The 18,687-nt window shown below is 49.0% G+C and overlaps 2 protein-coding genes across 2 annotated transcripts in view; both read right to left on the bottom strand.

The window, feature by feature from the left end:
• insc (spindle orientation adaptor protein inscuteable) overlaps nucleotides 1–18,687 on the bottom strand; it is a 69,808-nt gene that overhangs the window by 45,135 nt on the left and 5,986 nt on the right. The gene's annotated exons all lie outside the window — the stretch shown is intronic.
• LOC149331065 (uncharacterized) lies at nucleotides 15,974–16,828 on the bottom strand. Its single transcript, XM_089561291.1, has one exon. The coding sequence runs from the start codon at nucleotides 16,826–16,828 to the stop codon at nucleotides 15,974–15,976; it is 855 nt and encodes a 284-aa protein (XP_089417417.1).

The following is an 18,687-nucleotide window of genomic DNA, read 5'->3' as shown; positions in this document are numbered from 1 at the left end:
CAGTTGGTAGGAGTATGTAAGTGGTTTCCCTGGCCTACCTCAAATATCTTATTTTTTAACCCTTGGCTAAAGTTAGCCTGGACACCCTGTATATGCTGCTTTCACGAAACAGGCTGGAGAACCATCGAAGCAGTCAGAGTGAGAGCGCAGTGTGACGCTTTTGTTAGGGGAGGAAGTGAACCGCTCTATTCGCAGTTTATATGGGATACAAGGCGTCGCGAGAGTTTTTGTGGGGATTAGTGACGGTGTGATGCGGGTTATGACAAGAGTTCTTTCTAGGGGAAACAAATCATGTGGGGATATTGGCCGCCGAGATTTCGGCACCCGGAGAAATGGCACATGGCACTGCAGACTGCCCCCCGAGCGGAGTTGTAATTGATTACTTGTAATAAATTACATTTTCTTGTAGTATTGGAATTGATAACTGTTTCAAACCATAACGTTCTGAGTAATTCAATTATTTTTTGCTGTAATCTATTACGATATTCGCAAGGCTTTAAAAACGTCTCTTTGCCTCGAAAAACCTGTTTATAAAAATTAGTGCCATGCTTCCCTGAGTATAAGTCACTTTTATTTGGGATAAATGCCGTCAGAGCCGCAAGGGAGAGCTGTTGCGCCAGTGTACACCACCTCGTGGCCACCCTAGCATTCGAGAGGGGTCGCGAGTGCGCTCTCGCTTCTTCGAAGAGACCGACACATTCTTGCAGCTCCTCGCCTCGCGCGGTCACTCTTTCCCGGTCCGTATTTCGGGTAGCAGGACAGGCATGGTGGTCAACCAGAAGGTTCCGACTGGCCGCACTGGGGGATGGGATCTGAGCGCATTTCGCCCTGGCCGCAGTCCTCTCTTCAGGCCGTAAAGCGTCTTTGAATGCGCGCCATGGCGCTAACTTGCTCGGGCGTCCAACCCGTGGACAATGGAGGCGCCCTCGTTACGGCCATCCGGTGTGCCCTGTGGAGAGCCCTGCGGAACGGCCTTGAACGCGAACAATGCCAGCTCCTAATGATCTTGCGCGCCTAAAGGAATCTTCATCCATAGAATTACTCGCTCCGGCTCTTGTTTCTCCAAGTGGAAACTGCGGACTTGAACGGACGACTGTATGTGCGTATTTTGTGAGGTATCAGACCTCCCGCTTTATACATACGGATAGGCGTCGTCTCCAGCCAATTTATTTGTGAAGAATTGTGCCTGATAGCTTAAAGCTGACAACGGAGTACTTTTGTTGCGAAAGCATTACTGCGCGAGTCGCCGAGCCATTTCGCGGAGCTGACGAAAGGCCATACTGCGCATGCGCGAGGAGCAGTGACGTCGCACGGCGCACCGCTGGCGCGCCGCCGCGTCGCTCCGCGGGTGACTCAGAGGTGCCACCGCCGCGCTCGCCAGTTGCGCATGCGCAGTAGCTAGCGTGCCGGGGCCGCCGCCGCTGCCGCGCGCTCTCCATCGCCTCTCTCTCTCTCCTCGTTGCTTTAGCAATCCACCAGGTTTAACCAGAGCTAAACCACTGTCAATTTTTTTACTCAGGTATCCGGAGTGAAGCTGCCGTTGTTTCGAATGGCTTTAGCTGAAATAGTCCCTGACCAACAGAGCGCCACCGAAGTCAAACCCAAATCAACCTTAAATTATCTCGTACCCTTTCAGATAGTGCACTCCTTTTGTCTTCTCCCAAAATCGAATAATCTTCTGAGCGGCCATAGCGTTCTTCTGAGCGGCCATAGCGTTCTTCTGGCGGTAGTCGGGCTGAACAGTGGTTTTTTTTTTCTCTCTCTTACAAAGTTTATATTCGCAGTGATTTCTCTATATTTTTCTTTTGATTTAAGCCCGTTATACCTCGTGGCACGGGCCGGGGCATTTTATTTTCCATCGTTTCCCAGTCCCAACACAGCACTTGTGTGGAGACCAGCGGGAAATCAAAACTCGCACACAGTTTCCCTAACTCGCTCGAATGGGAAAATGCTCGAATTTATAATATCGATGCCATTCTACACCCATCTTGGAGTAACGGAATTTTTTTTTCTCAGTCAACGTGACTTCCGGCAAAGCCTTTCAACTGTAACGCAACTACTAAGAGGCAGTTAACGACTTTGCAGCGGAAGAACCTTGCGAAAATTCATGAAATATCCCCGAACTGAAATAATGATTTCGACAGAGCCCGTCACAGCGATTTAATTACAAATTAGTACTAATGTAAATTATCAGTTCGCCTACTGGATAACAGAATACCTAATCGGCAGAGAGCAGCTGCCGAAATAAGTGGTTGCAATAATAAAGGAGCAATTGCTCATGAGTATCTACCCGAGCACAGCTGCCGTACAGCTACACAGAAAGCTGCATAGCTAACCTGAACCAGGACGAATTTTTCTTCATGCGAGGCCTTCTTAAAAGCTTTACAGTTTTCCTTTGTAACTGTATGGCTGCGCTTGGATGGATTCTGATGAGTAATCATTCCCTTAATACAAATTCAGTGCACCGTTGTGGACTGCCCCTAAACGCTCCGACTAAATGGTTATAAATTAGGATGATTAAGCTTAAAAGCAGCGGTGTACTACAGCAGTATATATTGGGTCCCATTTCGTTTTTTTTATATTGGTGATATTGCTTTCAGTATCGATCAGTAAAGGTGCTGAAATATCTTTATCAACCAATCCTTATTTCTGGTGTCCAGGAACAACCCTGAGGCCTTGGTACTGGTACACCACACACTAAACACTGTAGATACATCAAAGAAAAATTCCCGCGGACACCCAGTTACGTTTCCTGTTGGCGATGCGATAGCATTAGAATTTGTCGCCTGTATACATCGGGTTTGTGTCATTCTTTCATGGTTGTGTTTGCGGACCCCTACACAACTGTTTGCACAAGCAGACATCTCTTCGGGCCCTCTAGCTGGCGGTTAGATGTTTCCCCGAAGGTGCCTATAATGGTGGCTACATGGAAGCAATGAACATACATTGAAACGCGTAGCTGTCACTTTCCGTCTGGTGACGTCGCATCCGGTCCTGGTTACTATGTGACCGACGGCCCATTTTCTCCCCAGTGAAGCTCCGTACGCTATCGCACCAAAAACAATGAGGGCAATCCATGTTTGAAGACGATAAAGAACGTTATCTGTCGGCGAAGCTCAGAGATCAAGACAAAATCGTGAGAAACAATCACAAAGCACGACTAAAATGCGCAGTGCCGACTTGAGCATCGCTCAAAGCGCGAGGAAAAGAAAGAGGACGAAAACAAAAAAAATAGCGATCATTGCACACGTGAAAGGCATGGCTTTCAATTCGTCCAAGTATACAAAAGGACCAGGAGCTTGGAGTTATGTCTGTATGGTGGAAGTAAATAGTGTGTGACTAGACTGTAGTCTGTCAATACAGTGTCGACTGTGCAAGTGTCGACTGTGCAAGTGTCGACTGTGCAAGTGTCGACTGTGCAAGTGTCGACTGTGCAAGGGTCGACTGTGCAAGGGTCGACTGTGCAAGGGTCGACTGTGCAAGGGTCGACTGTGCAAGGGTCGACTGTGCAAGTGTCGAGTGTCGACTGTGCAAGGCATCTGTTATGAAAGGGTGATGAGACCGGGCAGTTCTGCTCCGGCATGCAGACGTTCACAGCCCTAAGCACGTCATTGCACCATGGAGAGTTTCTAGAGGACTACCCGCAGTTGTCGACACCGCAGAGAGGAGGTGAAAAATGGGGTCAGAATCGAAAAATGCAGGGAAAAGAGGAATAAGCCGTGGTTCTATATACGGGACACAAAGCACCTAACGCGATTATAATTTCGAATCGATAAAGCAAATGGTGTCGGCACCTCTTCGCAATCTACAGTGAAGACAAATATCTTAGCCCCAGCTCTTAAGGCGGAAAGAGCATGTCTAGCAAATTTGTCTAGCCGATGAAAAGAAACTATTGTTTTTCCGCTGAACGTTAAAGCTTGCCTCTCAACCTGCCAAGCTGCCTGCCTACTTTGCGCATAAAAATGCACTAGCATTACATGGGACCCGATTGGAGGTGCATTACTTAAACGTAGATAAGCGGATGCAAAGAAGAGCTATTCCCTCCCTCGCTCTGCCACAAGGACTTTGCGTATATGCGGAATCCTCAGTGTAGCCGAACGTTAGTGCCGGGCCAGGTTAAAATTGCTGCTCTAACTTTCAGGAAATTCAACGCAGATCAGTTGGCAAGGATTCAATCTATAAAGAAAACAGTCCAATAAGAACGGAACAGGTCATAATGTCCCGCGTGTGTTCTTTCTTGTGGCTAGTCGCGTTCTTGCGCTGTTTTGTTTTTGTTACACGCCATCGTCAGTTAGTTCCGAAACAAGTTAATAAACTAAAATCAAGCAGTGAATATACCGAGTGTTTCAGGGAAGACTGTCATTTTCAAAAATAGGCTTTTTGGGGTAAAAATAAGGCTTTCGCGGCATAGTATTACCAATGTTGGCGGACACCAGAAAGCCGGTGAATCGTTTTAAGTATAGTAAGCTGGTTAAAGTTGGTTTTGTTTGGTTTATGGGGTTTAACGTCCCAAAGCGACTAATACCCGTGCCACACGCTCACAAGAAATGGCAGTAAATGCTTAAGGTCTTAAGTTTGCTAATGCCATTATTTTCTGAGTTGGTGCTACACGTCCACTTTTAATGCCATTATCGAAAGTGACGATGACGATAACGCTTGCAAGGTAGTCAAAAGTTTCATCTGAATATAAACATTGCTAATGAGCACAATATATGGGAAATGTTCAAATGTAGTATAAAAACGATTTTTCAGAAAATACGGCTGTTCCTGCTTTACAAGTCGAATAAGTAGCCATAAACTCGCATGTCAGCACCCAAGGCGAGAGTACCTGTCAATAAAGCTGGTTAAAAAGGCGCTCTTCACGTCGAAAATGAGGTATAGATGCCTCATCTGCCTGAAAGTTAAGAATTAACCATTTTCTACTGGTTAGGAAGTTGTTACTAACAAAGCTGCATGCTTTTCTGCGTGTGGAATGGGAACGAGAGTACGCATTGCACGGGCGAATGAGTTGTGGCGAACTCAGTAGGTCGCGAATGGCAGTAAGGCTAATGCCATTAAATTTATGCGTGTGGCACCGCACGAATGCCATTAAAACTTAAGGTAGTAAGCACTTAATGGCATTAAGTCTGTCCGTGTGGCACGGGTATAATGCTATGAGAGACGCCGTAGTGGAGGGCTCCGGAAATTTCGACCACCTGGGGTTCTTTAACGTGCACTGACTTTCACAGTACACGGGCCTCTAGAATTTCTCCTCCAAAGAAATTCAACCGCCGCGGTCGGCATCGAACCCGCGTCTTTCGGGTCAGCAGCCGAGCACCATAACCACTGAGCCACCGCGGCGGCATGTAAGCTGGTTAACTTATTTCTGATAATGATCTTTTTTGACTAGCACCTAAGCAACTGTTTGCAATTAGAAATTTGTAACTGGTCGTTAGTAATAGCCATATCAGTTTTTTTATAATTTCGAGAGCGCGATTACCCTCGCCGCTGTGGCTCGGCAAAATTTGGCTGTTTTGTGCGAAAACACACCCGCTTTCGAAAAGCATGCAGGCAAAACAACCTTTCCACTGCACGTAGCTAGTCAAAAAAGCCAAATTTTGTCGAGCCACAGCGCCAAGGGCAATCGCGTTTTCTAAATTATAAAAACTGATATCGCTATAACTAACGACCAGCTACAAATCTCTAATCGCACTAGGTGCCTAAGTCTAATAGTTTAAAAGTTGATTATTAAAAATTAGTTAATCAGCTAACTACTTAGAAGGATTTACCGGTTTTCCTGTGTTCGCTGGTAATAATGTGCCGAAAAATACATTTTTACCTAAAAAAAAAACTATTTTTGAAAATAGTTGGTCTTTCCTGAAACACTTGGTATTATTACCGTACGCGCAAATACTTTCTTCCCAAGAATTGTAAGAGAACGAGCATAGTCCAGTTCTTCAACAATTTTAAAGAATAAGCTCTCGTCCCGTCCTCGAACTCCGTCCGTTTCTCTGGTTTGCGCTCCTGTGTCCTTCTGAAAGAACAGTTCGGACTTATTCTATAGAAGTGCTTCGATTCGCATCGTGCGTTTGTGCTCACATTTTCATTGATTTCTAGTTATACTGGAATTACAGTTTAGACTAGGAATGTATTTTATATTTTCTTCTGCTGATCATTATTGGACCTTCGTTTTGTGAACTAAACTCGGATCGTACGTTTTTTTTTGCATTTGTGTATCTTTTGTTTGTAGAGTCGATGTTTATATCATCCTTCTTGTGTAGTGTACCCTTCCTGTAATGGCCCCGCGGCCAGCATAAAAAAATATCAAAGTGAATCTGGAGGGAGCGATGTGTGCGATTGTTTTAAATAAAAATATCAAACATCTCTTCAAAGGCAGTAGTGCTAATAACTCCATTAGAACGCGAACTTAAAGAAAACTACCGTGTATTTAAACAAGTGCACAGCATCCGGTTTTCCTTACTATCAGAAACAAAAGCAAGGTCAGTTTAATTCGTGTATTGCCCGATCTGACGTTTTTGCTGAAGGCCAATGCTTCATTTTGCCTTCTAGTATACTCATATGTGCTCTTCGTAGAACTAATATGCTAAATGCAGTGGCATGATCTATGTACGTGATGGTGATGAATCTTTACCTGTGGACAAAGAGGGCCATGCCGCAAGGTTTTTTTTTCTTCTACTCAAGCTGGGTTCTAAAGACCCATTTCCCCAGCACTTCACCCTGACTAAGCCGAGCACCAGGCCAGGGGAAAGCTTGCACCCATCGTATCACCGTTGGGTATACCCGGCGGCACTGGGGATCGAACCCCGCATCTCCTGCATGCGAGGCGGATGCTCAACCACAAGGCCACAGCTACGGTGGCATGGTCTCTGTTATCTGCTGTGTAGTACGTAACAAGGCGTGAAAAAAAATCCTGACGGTGCTATGCGGAGGAAGCGGACTGATCGCTGGTCACCCCGTCGGCTTCCACTGAAAAGCTCGGGGGTCTGACACGCACCACGAAATGCGTGGCCCCTCGTTAAGTTCACGGCTGCAGCCAAGCGTCGAGGCGGGCCCAAGCGGTATACCGGGAAAGCTAGCGGAGCTACCGGTGCCACTCAACCACGCCCACACAATGAACGCTTGACTGCGGTCGCGAGCGGCACGTCCGCTTTTTTGTCCACAGCAGATGCTCCGGCATTCGCCTGCATGGTTCCTCCTGTTCGTCATTCGTTGCCCCCGTTGTCCGGAGATGACGTCATTTCATGCGACAGCATGAAAATCCTCATCGGGTAAAGAAATGTGCGGCTCATAAAATTCGCCCACTGAGTGGAGGAAAGTGGTGCCCCCAGAACGGATAATTTCCACTGGCTGGAAAGGCTGGAAGTACCGTCACTTCCGGCAAAGGCATCGACAGCTTTTAATGCACTGCCGACACATAAGATGCCCCCGTGCTGTGAATAAGAACTGGCCATACTATATACACGACAACTGCACACACGTGCTGGAATGTGGGAGTGGCTGGTGATGGCTCAAGCTGCTTTCGCACTCTGTTGGCATTTATTGGGTATATGTGCAGTGGTGAATTAACGTTCGGATCTGTGCATGTGATATGAAATCAAAACTTGCCGGTAACATCAATGTTGGGGTGCAGTTTACAGTCAAGTCCGGTGAGCGCCAATTTTGCCCTGAAATGCGGTTTCAAACTCTCATGTTCAGGAAGAGATCCCAATTCTAATCCGGGCTTAAATCAGGCGCTAGGTCTTTCGGCTGTAGACGCAGCCTTATAACTATTATAAACCTCTTTTGGTTATGGTTTGGCGAGCCAAAGAATTTATTTGTGAAGTCTTTCCAATAAACGCGCTGTTGAAAGTCAACACTTGTAGTGTCTGTCCCTGTTTCCTTCTCCGTGTTTTCCTTAATCACGGCGGAACGGTATACGACCTCCGCGTGTAGGGGCCCTTCTAGATTTTGCTCTCTCTCCACAGACATTGAGAGCTCGCGGCAGGTTGTTTAGGATTTCTCTCTCCACCTGTGTTGAATTTTTATTTTTATTCCATTTATTGTTGTTATTATTCTGAATTTGAGTTCATGCTGCATTTTTAACAGCATGAACCCAAATTCTGAATAATAACAATGATAAATAGAATAAAAAAAGTAAATACATTTTTGTTCTGTCTTCAGGTGTGGTTGGAACTTTGGACGTTCTGAAACCGTATGCAAACCACACAGATGACAGAGCAATCTTGAGAGAGATTTGGAACCCTGTGAATTGCCAGAGGTCAATCATTCATTTGCATTTTCCCGCAGTGGCTCGGACAGTACAGTACAATTGTGGAAAACGCTCACAACACCTGTGCGCGTATATCGAGGGCAAATTTATGCGCCTAAATTTATGCATGTATCCTCCTGGCCGCAGTGACAAAGCATGCCGCAGGAGCACGAGTGCGCAGTTGTGGACCAATGCGAAGTCTGTGCGCAATCCCATCTGTACAGTGGGTCTTCAAAGTTATAGAGTTCCCTCACCTATTGCCGCGTCTCCTTAATTGTCATTCGAGCTCGGCCAGTGATCAAAGCATCTTAGTGAAGCAAGCGCTCTTGTGCACTGGACCTTAGAGCTGGCCTTACATGAAGCTTTTGCCTCCTCATTTGTATTGCCAGGTCTGTAATTTTTTTTTTATTTCGCCTCCATCGGAAAGCGGCTGTCGAGATCAAACCCGCAAGCTGCTGCTCCTGCCGAGCGCAACAGCCGGGGTTGGAACAGGCCGTCCGCACAAGTCACCGACGCAAAGCAGCTCGCCGTTCTGCTTCCGCTATCCCACTTCCGCCCAGAGGGGCCGTCTCGTAGACCGGAAGCGGGCCTCCGTATGTCAACTTGGCCCGTTCTGTGCAGTGCGCGTTCTCTCTATGGGCTCCGTAATGGATTTCTAAGGTGCACGGGGGGAAATCACGCGTGAATATTTTTATCGTTCGGCCGTTGTTTCTGCGAGCAGCACCAGCCGTTCTCACTTTTACCCGCCGCGTTGGCTCAGTAGCTATGGCGCTCGGCTACTGCGCCGTAGGAGGCCGCGGGTTCAATCCCGACCGCGTTTCGACGGAAGTGAAACGCAAAAGGCGCCCGTGTGCTGTGCAATGTGAACGCTCGCCAAAAGGACCCAAGGTGGTTGAAATTATTGCGAACGGTGCCTCTTTTTCTCTTATTTCTCCACTACCTCCTTCATCCCTTTCATATCGCCTCGGTGTGCACCGAGAAGGGAGACTGTTACTGCGCCTTTCCTTCCCTAGGTCCGACGTCAATCGTCCATTGGCACCTCTCGAAGTTGTATCCACGCTATTCAACTGGAATAGCGTTAAACATTTCCATCGTATACGTAATGTGAGGCTAATCCCACTTGCTCTTCAACGCCAGAAGGCATTAATCCACAGCTCTCGGAACAAGGCACTCTACAGGGCGCGCACTCGCCTTCAGCGCTGCTGAACAGAATAACTGCGGCGACGGACATGCAGTCGGCTTCCCCCTCCGCCGCTGATGTCGCCACGTGCTCAGGCGCGCGTGTAAAAGCCACCGATGTGCTTCCCGTACCTTGTGCGACAGGATGCGACGCGGTTTAGTGAGCTGTGGCGGGCATCCTGCGCCGAAGGGGGGGCATTGGTCGCAGCAATGCGCGAATACGGCTCCGGGGCGCAGCCCCGGAAGGAAGCGGCGTCTGTGGAAGCTCTGTCTTCGATACAGCGGAGTCATAGCCCAGGTTCACGCCGCAGGTTTACGGTGCCGCGGTACTTACCAACGCGCGTGGCGTTGCAATTGGTGTCGTTTTCGGGTGTGAACTGGCCGCTGTGCTATTGCAGACTCGACGTCCAGGCCGTTAAACATCAGAAAACGAGTACCACTCGCCTCTTTTTATAAATTTAGGAGATGTTTTTCTTTCCCGTTGACAGCCGTTATTGACGAGGAACCCCAGTCGACGCGCTTTTGTTAAATTGGTTATGAGGAAACGAAAGGCGCGGTAACTTCCTGCATGCTCTACACCTCAACTGCGCCGGGGGGGGGGTGATGAAATAGGGAATGAAAGAAGGAAGGCAGGAAGAGGTGCCGCAGTGGAGGGCTCTGGAATGATTTCGTAGAGCGCACCTTTTCAGTTTTGCCTCCATCCGCGTCCTGAATATAACCTGCCCCCTCCGGTTGAGCTGCCGAGCGCGCTAACCATCGAGCCTCCGCAATTTCTGGGCGTATCCACCATTAGTAGCCACACTCATTATGCCACAAAACAACTATATTTAATAAGGTTGCAGTATGTGATTGTTGGTAGCACATGACATGTTACACAAAACAGGTCTTCACCTTGTTGTCATGGGAACGTAGCACTTGATGTGGTTTAACAAATTTTAAAGCGAATCATCTAACCGAATGACGTCACCAATAGAGAAGGTAGAGCTCCCAGGGTAGAGGGTTTTGGTAGGGGCGGAGGAAGCAAGGTCTCGTGGTTTAGCGGCGAGTAAGAGCGAATGATTGTATGATTTCTCGCGTCCGGTATGCAGCGTGTTCGTGACAGGAAGGAGTGTTGCGTTGTTGCCCGCTGTAGTAGCTAAAGAGCTCTCAAAAATACCCTCATTCCCTCCAACCACTTCAACAAACGCAAAGACTGCACACTCCGTGACTACAAACATGCACACTGATGACAACACAACTCCTCCACAAGAAAGAATGTCTTCCCAACAGGACGTCTTTACTGCGGGGAGGACCCAGACACATCCTACCACGTGCTATCGGCTTGCCAAAATAGCCCCACTATCATCCCCCGCATCCCCAAGCGAACCATGGACCAGTAGGAGGCCGCCCTCTCCGCATCCGACCTCGACCATGCACCTCAAGTGGCTGGTCGACCGTGCCACAAGGGAAGCCCTGGCCAACGACTTCCCGAAATTGGAACCCGCTCGCTGAATAGAGAAGTTTTTACTCTCGGAAATGCCACCAAAGCGTATCCTCACCCAGGAAGAATTGGAAGAACGCCGTCGTTCACGTGTCGAGAAAGCGCCCAACGCTATATAGTTGTTTTATTGGGGTTTAACGTCCGAAAGCAACTCGGGCTATGAGAGACGCCGCGTAGTGACGGGCTCCGGAAATTTCGACCACCTGGGGTTCTTTAACGTGCACTGACATCGCACAGTACATGGGCCTCTAGAATTTCGCTTTCATCGAAATTCGACCGCCGTGGCCGGGATCGAACCCGCGTCTTTCGGGTCAGCAGCCTAGCGCCGTAACCACTGAGTCACCGCGGCGGGTCCCCAACACTATATACTGTATAAGTTGCGCAGAGTGCTGAACAAAGAGAACATCGTGTACAGCATATTAGTGTGACATCGTTGATTGCCCAGACAAAATATTTGCTTTACTTGTCCAAAAAATCTCGCAAGGAAGTCATGGATGCATCATCCAACATCGTCTAAATCTTGAGCTGGATATCTACGGAGTACTGCTGGTACTTTTGTTGGATTTCGGTGTTCGACGGACATGCACGGCTAATTCAGCGGGATACGCTAGCTGTTAGAGGCCTTTGGGTTGTCCGGCTCATTCAGACCCGCAGGTCCCGAATCGATACGATGGCGTCGGACTCGAGAGAGCAGGACAGTTACGGAGAAAATTAATTGTACAGTAGATTTATTTTACTTTTTTTTTTCAAACGAGGGAGGAGCACATCGATATAAGTATTCCCCAGACTAGCGCTGCTCAGCGTTGCCAGCAAAGACTTTCATTGGACTTGCTTTCCTTCAAGACCTCTGGTGGCGACAAGTTTATGGTGATTCTTGAAGGAGGCAATGCATTTCGCGGGATGGCTGTCCACCCCCCTTAAATTTGCCACTGATCAGTGGATGTATTGGGGGGAGAGTGTGCACAGTGCATATCCTGAAATTCAATTAAATGGGTGAATTTCTGTGAAAGCTGTCCAATCAGGCGGTCAGTTGTGGACACTGGGGGCACGCCCACGGCAGGAGGCAGTGTTGACGCACTCTCGCAGCTCTGTTAAAGTGAGAATAGCTCTGTCGATGGCAAGGGGTGAAGGTCGAGTCATCGAACGCTGTATTGTTGGAGATTTCACCAAGTCTTCCGTTCGAAGCCCCTGTGGGAACGGAATTTCCACCCGTCTCTCAGCTGGTGATGATGACTGACCTCGTCCTCCATGTCGGAAAAAGGAGATCCGTGCCACTTCTTTTGAGGCCGCGGCCGCCTTTCAGTCTAACCCTCCATCTTGAGTTTCCAAATGGAGGAAGGGAGCGGCCATGCAGCTCCGTCCGGCGAACCGAGAGCAGACTCAGCCATTTGATGCCGCCATTGCCGGCGACGCGCCGTTGCCACCGTCGCCGGCTGTCCTTGACGCCTCGTTGCCTCTTCATGAATCACCCGCGAGGAATTTTTCCCATGCCTGAGTTCGCCGATCATCGCTTACTATAGATATTCATCTTCGATGGTTTCTGCATGATTTTTGTTCCTGTGGTACAAAACCCTTCGAACTGAATTTCAGGACCTGCGCTTAGTCTTCCCCCAGTCCATCCACTGAACAGTGGTCGATTTAAAGGGAGTGGATAGCCATGCACTTTTCCAACTGCATTGTCCCCCTTCAAGAGTGATTTTTAAACACGTCGCCGCCATTGGTTTTGAAGGAAAGCAAGTCCAGTGAAAGGTTTTGCTGGCAAGTTTCAGCAACGCTAGTTCCGAAAAGCATTTAGGGTTATTTAGAGTATATATGGCTTGGAAGCGGTTTTTAGGCATTTCCTTGTGAAGTGCCTACCCCTCCCCCCCATCCCAACTCCCTCGAAGAGCCCTTGCTGACCGCTTTCTGTCAACGTCGAAAACTCGCCTTCACTTACTTGGCCTCCTTTTCACGGCCAACTCTGCCTGTGCAGAAACATCTCATTTCGCCGACAAACGCGCACGTTCCTTCTACGGTATACACCAAGGCTCTGTTCCTCCAAAAAAGTGGTAGCGATGTGCCTTTCTGGAAAGAAAACTGTCGTTTGCGTCCTTCTAAGCGAGAACCTTTGGTGCGAGCTTTCAGTTCGCAGTAGTCCACGCTTGGTAAGGGCGAATCGCATTGTCATGCCCCTACTCAGGTATACTGATCACTGAACGCAGACTTACACGTAGTTTACGGAGAACACTCGGTAACGCAGAAGAGCCGCAGATGCGGCAAATGCAGGCCACGAACTCGAAGGTAAAATGTTTCTGAACTATTATTCACTGGCTGAAAAGTTAGCGTAATTTCATTCGTCTGAAAAGCATACCCTCTACACTCGCGCCATTGGTTAATATCTGAGCTGAGAGCTAGTTTTATTTTTATTATATTTGGAACGTTGCTCCACATCTCTCTGCAGATGTTTGCTCATGCCCCGGCACCCATTATTCTGCATAGTTGATCGTGTGTAGATTTGTCATGCTTATGCGGGTTTTCTGTTATTTTCGCGCAGCCTGCTCTAAAATCGGGCGATTTTTTTTTAGTTCCAATTCGGGCACAAATCGGTTTATTCAGCAAAATTTTTCGAAATTCGGGTATTCTCGTTTTTTTTTTCAGCAAAAAGACAAAATCCTGTAAGCGCTCGTTTTTGAGAGTGACACAAAATGCCCAATTTTTTGACCAATACATATTTCGCCAAAGTAGTTTTTTTTTTAGCTATTGCAGTTATATCGTCGCATAAACTGTCCATCTCCTATAAGATGCGATTGGCGAGCATGCAATGCCTGCCTCTTGCACACTGTAAAAACAGCCATTAAACATCGCAAAGGCTATTGTTGACGCTGCCACCAGTTGTTGGCGAAGATGGGTCGGTTCGGGGTCGTTGCTAGCTCGCTGCTGCTGCTGCTGCTCGCTTGACGGAACCGTGGTCAAGCTTCGACACCCGTTCCCACCACCACCAGGACATGAGTGCCCTCAAGTCGAAGAGTTAAGGTGATGGGAGGAAGATTACAAGAGGGTTTATTTACATCTTTTTACAAGCATAAGAGACTGAAGTGAGGCTCCAAAAGAGGGTTGAAGTGAGCTCAAAATGAGGCGAAGTGAGCTCTAGTGAGTTCTGAAGTGAGCTGCTCTGCCGCATTCGTTCTCGACATTTATACTGTTCGCCTTCCCTAAATTCCCTAGGTTGAGGACGCCCACGCCGGGGTGGGAGGGGCCCAGATCACAAACAACACAAACTTGTGCGCACAAACACACCACTGCACTTAGGGCCACGCCCCCGTCACATGTGGAGTCTGAGGGAAAGAAGGTTGTCGAGGTAGCATTGACTGCGGTAGGTGATGGCCTCCGGCCAGTCGAAGGTTTCTGCGGGTCACCGACATCTGCTGATAATCAAATGCCACCCGCCGCTCGTGGCCGGACGCGAGGTCCCGAAAACGCCGTAAGTGGTTCCTCGTGCTTGGGTCGGAGATGATGTCCGCCAGCTTGTCGCGGTGCTTGGCACGCCTCAGAGCCACAGAAAACGATGCCCTTTGTTCCCCGGCATGGCTACGGCAAATGGGGAAGATAACGTTCGTCTCCCCGAGGCGGCGGCGGCGTTCTACACGTGCAGGCACTTCAAAAAGGGGGTCTGGTTTTGGTCCTGCATTCCAACCGGGCAAACTCCGTAATTGAAGCCAGCTGTCACCTGGGTCCTCTCAGTGCGTGCGGTCCATGGCGGCAGGCCCGAAAGTAATCACGTTGAAGTCGCTCGCAGCCATATACAGTGGAAACAGGTGTGCTGGCTGGTTCCAAACGAGACCCGCTGGCGTCGATCTTAATAGCTCCTCCGCGGCCCGGAAAATCTCGAATGGCCAGCGTTCCCCACCGCTGGGCAGGAAGAGATGGGCTCGCGTCCACGTTGATATCTTGGCTTGCAACATCAACTCCCAAGGCAAACACAAAACACCAAACCACCAACAAAGGAAAGCACAGATGGGACGTTCCAAACAACAAAGCACCGCTCCACGCGCAAGCGCTTGGAATTCACTCAAGACCCACCAGGCTTCCTTTTAGTTCCAAACAAAATCCTGCTCCAGAATGCTGACCCCTCAATTTTGCACGAATTTAGGGTCAAAGCGAGCGTCCGCGTCACATCTGAGGTCGCCAAAGACAGACTGCCACGTTGTACGATAAGCGGTGGTGTGTCAAAGCCTACAAATTTTGAATAGAAACTCCATTCTTTATCAATCAAGCTCTGATCCCTAATACCACCCGAATATCGAAAGTCTGCTTAAAATTTGGCCCACGCTCAGTTTAATCCTCTGGCTCTTCTCAAAGAACCTTGATCGCTCGAGACTGAGAATCAACTGCTCCAGTTAAACTCACAAAAATGCGACTGCTCATCAGAATCCGTACTCCTTCCAGTACTGACGCAAAACTTCTCTTAAACTCATTGTGTCAGGCACCATAACCTATACACAAAGCTGCTACAGCTGTTCTCCACAAAACTGTGCACTTTCAGTTCATTCGGTTAATCTCCGAATACCACAATCGGATAACTAACCACGCGCCATTAAACAAGAGTACGCAGATATGCACAGCTATGCGCACTTTCTTTGCCTTCGCAAGGCATTAGCTACTCTGCCGTTAATGTAGCAACAACATCTTGGTATCTCAACCAAGTCGGACACGTCTGAGTCTACTATCGATACAAAAGAAACCTGTGCCAACCTTCAAACACAGCAAAACTTAAATGCTCTGAACGGTTCCAACTATCCAAACAGCACATGGTCTACTCAGGAATCTTCGCTACACTCCTTTAAGTGCCCTTATTTCTCGGTAGCACGGCAAACTGCCACTAATTTCTAATTCAGAATTTAATCTTTCTCAATTTTAAGAGAAAACACAGTAACGTCCAATCACTCTAAATCTTTAGCTCAAAACAAAGTAGCCTTTCCCTTTATGATTTCGCACACCCAAAAAAAAAAAAAGGAACAAAAAACCAGCTACTTCGAATGGCTCCGCGGGGGGGTGAAAGCTGACTCACCTCCGCCGCGTTGAAGTGATTAGCCCTTCAGACGCGCCCGCTGGGGTCGCGCTTTGACTGATGACACTGCTGTCATGTCGCTACAAAAGGCCACTGAAAAAAGCCATCTACGACTCCCTCTGTCGTCTCCGCTCCCCCTCGACACGCTCAGAAAGCCTTGGTAGGGCATGCAAAGTCGAGAACCGGCTCTTGGCGACGCACAGCGACCAGCGCGAGAAGCTGTTCTTTGTTCTCGCCCCCAGCACGAAGCTCGGCTACCTTTTCGCCCTGCGCGCTTCCCGGAATCCAGTGCCGAAAGTGAAGGACGCATCCTTCTTTTCAATTGCGCGTGGTGAACCCGCCTGCGTGCGTGGCCTCTGTTGCTAAATCCCTGTGTTCGCACGCGCTGAGGGTCGCGCAACCTAGCGCCCTCCGGTCTCTCGGGCCGCTTTGCCTTTTCCCTTTCCGCCTTCTTGTCAGGTACGGGTTGTCTGGGTTTTCCCGCAGGCCGATGCCCTTTGAAAAACCTCCCTCCTACTCTGCTTGGAAGATGCGGTCTTCCCTTTCTGTTACTGCGGTCCGGTTTACAACAATCCACGCGTGTCGCCTGACCAGCAACTTTAGCCGTAAGCTTGCGAACTCTAATGCGGGAAGGCTTCTCTTTCCCTTCTGCCGCATTTTCATCTGTGCTAACACTAGCACCTGTCCGCACACGTGAATTTAGGGCCTGACATTTCATCCGTTTCCTTTTTGTCCTCGCCCTCTTCCTTTTTCGCTTTGGACTTTCCGCGTGCACCGCATGAGCCAAGACTGTTTCCTCCAGCCCTTGACATGCATCGCGTGACCCTTCCTTAGTCACATAATTGACCTCTTTGCCTTCGCAACAGATGTTCATCTCCACAGAGCTGACAGACGGTCCTTCAGCTGCCCCGGAAATGAGCAGTTCGCTCCCCTGAAGGTAGTCCTCTGCAGCTGGCTTATCGCTCTCAGTGCTTTCCTCTGAAACGCACTGCTCATCTATAATCGGGCTCTCGTCCTTTGTCTCAGCATGGCGTTCAATACTGCGTTTTAACCCAACAGCAGCTTCACACTGTTTATACGCCAGCTTCGCCGAGGTAGCCACAACATTGGCTTGTTCACTGACGCCGCAGTGACGCTTTAACTCACAGTTGCCACGATTCTCAATCACTAAAGGGCTTCCCTTTGTTTCCTTTTCGAAACCTCTACCTTTAGGGAAGTTGTCCCTTTTACATCCGTGCCGGTTAGTCGCCTTTACAGGCCCCTTTCTAGCGTCCTCGCGCTTAACCAAATCGGCCACGGTTCCTACTCTCACTGCACAGCCTCTCTTCGGAGCTCTCTCTTTTCTAAACCGCGGGTGCCGGTTAGACTCTATTTCTCGGCCCTTATTCGCAGGTTTGCGACTACCTGACTGGGCGACGGTCTGTTTAGCTAGCTTGGAAAGTCTCTCTTGGCTCGGCTTTGTCCGACGCCATCCATGCCCTCTCCACACGTTTTCTGAACGAGCTCTCACGGAGTTACACTTAGCTAACTCGGAGACGGTCTCTGTAGCCTCTCTATTTTGGCCGTGCTCTGTCGTGTGCCATCCATGCCGGTTTTGCGCCATTTCGCAATCCTGTATTATGGCGTCATGTCTCTCTAACTCGGCGATGGACTGGAACATTGAAGGCCATGTCTGGACGGAGATAGCGTTACTCATTGCTACTTCGTTCCCATTAAGACCACTGAGCATTGCGAGCCGCCTTTTCTCAGCCTCGAGTTTAAGCTCTTCTAGCTCCGCTGCTAGCTTCTCCATACGCTCCTGGTGCTGTGCCTCTCGATCCTCTCTTTCCGCTTCCTCAGCTCTTTTACGCTCCTGTTCTTTTGCCCACCTGTGCGTATTATCCCAAGCAATTTCAAAATCATCTTCTTCTTCTGTTTCAAAACTTTTGATTGCCTGGATAATATCCGAATCTTTCGCTCTTTCCTCCACATCCACACTTAACTCGTCGCACAAGAACAACAGTTCTGTCCTCGACAACCTCGTCAGGTCCACGGTCGCTGCTTTTAAATATTGGTTTTGCTCGCTCATGGTGATTCTGTGCAATTACCCCTGTGCTACAGACATACAAACACCCGATCAACCAGCAGTTCAAATTATTAACCCAGAATTTGAAGCCTGGAGGATCCAAAGCAAAAGCCAAACACTCACCCGCATATGCAGGACCATGTCACCAGGTTCATCACACCGCTGCCAACCAGTTGTTGGCGCTGGGGGAAGTTGGGGCTTCTATCCCACCGCTGCCACCAGTTGTTGACGCTGCCACCAGTTGTTGGCGAAGATGGGTCGGTTCGGGGTCGTTGCTAGCTCGCTGCTGCTGCTGCTGCTCGCTTGACGGAACCGTGGTCAAGCTTCGACACCCGTTCCCACCACCACCAGGACATGAGTGCCCTCAAGTCGAAGAGTTAAGGTGATGGGAGGAAGATTACAAGAGGGTTTATTTACATCTTTTTACAAGCATAAGAGACTGAAGTGAGGCTCCAAAAGAGGGTTGAAGTGAGCTCAAAATGAGGCGAAGTGAGCTCTAGTGAGTTCTGAAGTGAGCTGCTCTGCCGCATTCGTTCTCGACATTTATACTGTTCGCCTTCCCTAAATTCCCTAGGTTGAGGACGCCCACGCCGGGGTGGGAGGGGCCCAGATCACAAACAACACAAACTTGTGCGCACAAACACACCACTGCACTTAGGGCCACGCCC

Source organism: Amblyomma mixtum, chromosome 9, assembly GCF_055824585.1.
Source record: "Amblyomma mixtum isolate Tamu chromosome 9, ASM5582458v1, whole genome shotgun sequence".
In the NCBI taxonomy this organism is placed as follows: Eukaryota; Metazoa; Arthropoda; class Arachnida; order Ixodida; family Ixodidae; genus Amblyomma; species Amblyomma mixtum.
This window is presented reverse-complemented; position numbering and strand designations above follow the sequence as displayed.

What these genes read in the sequence shown, in the direction of transcription:
- LOC149331065 (XM_089561291.1), bottom strand. Translation starts at nt 16,828, where the DNA reads ATGAACATCTGTTGCGAAGGCAAAGAGGTCAATTATGTGACTAAGGAA.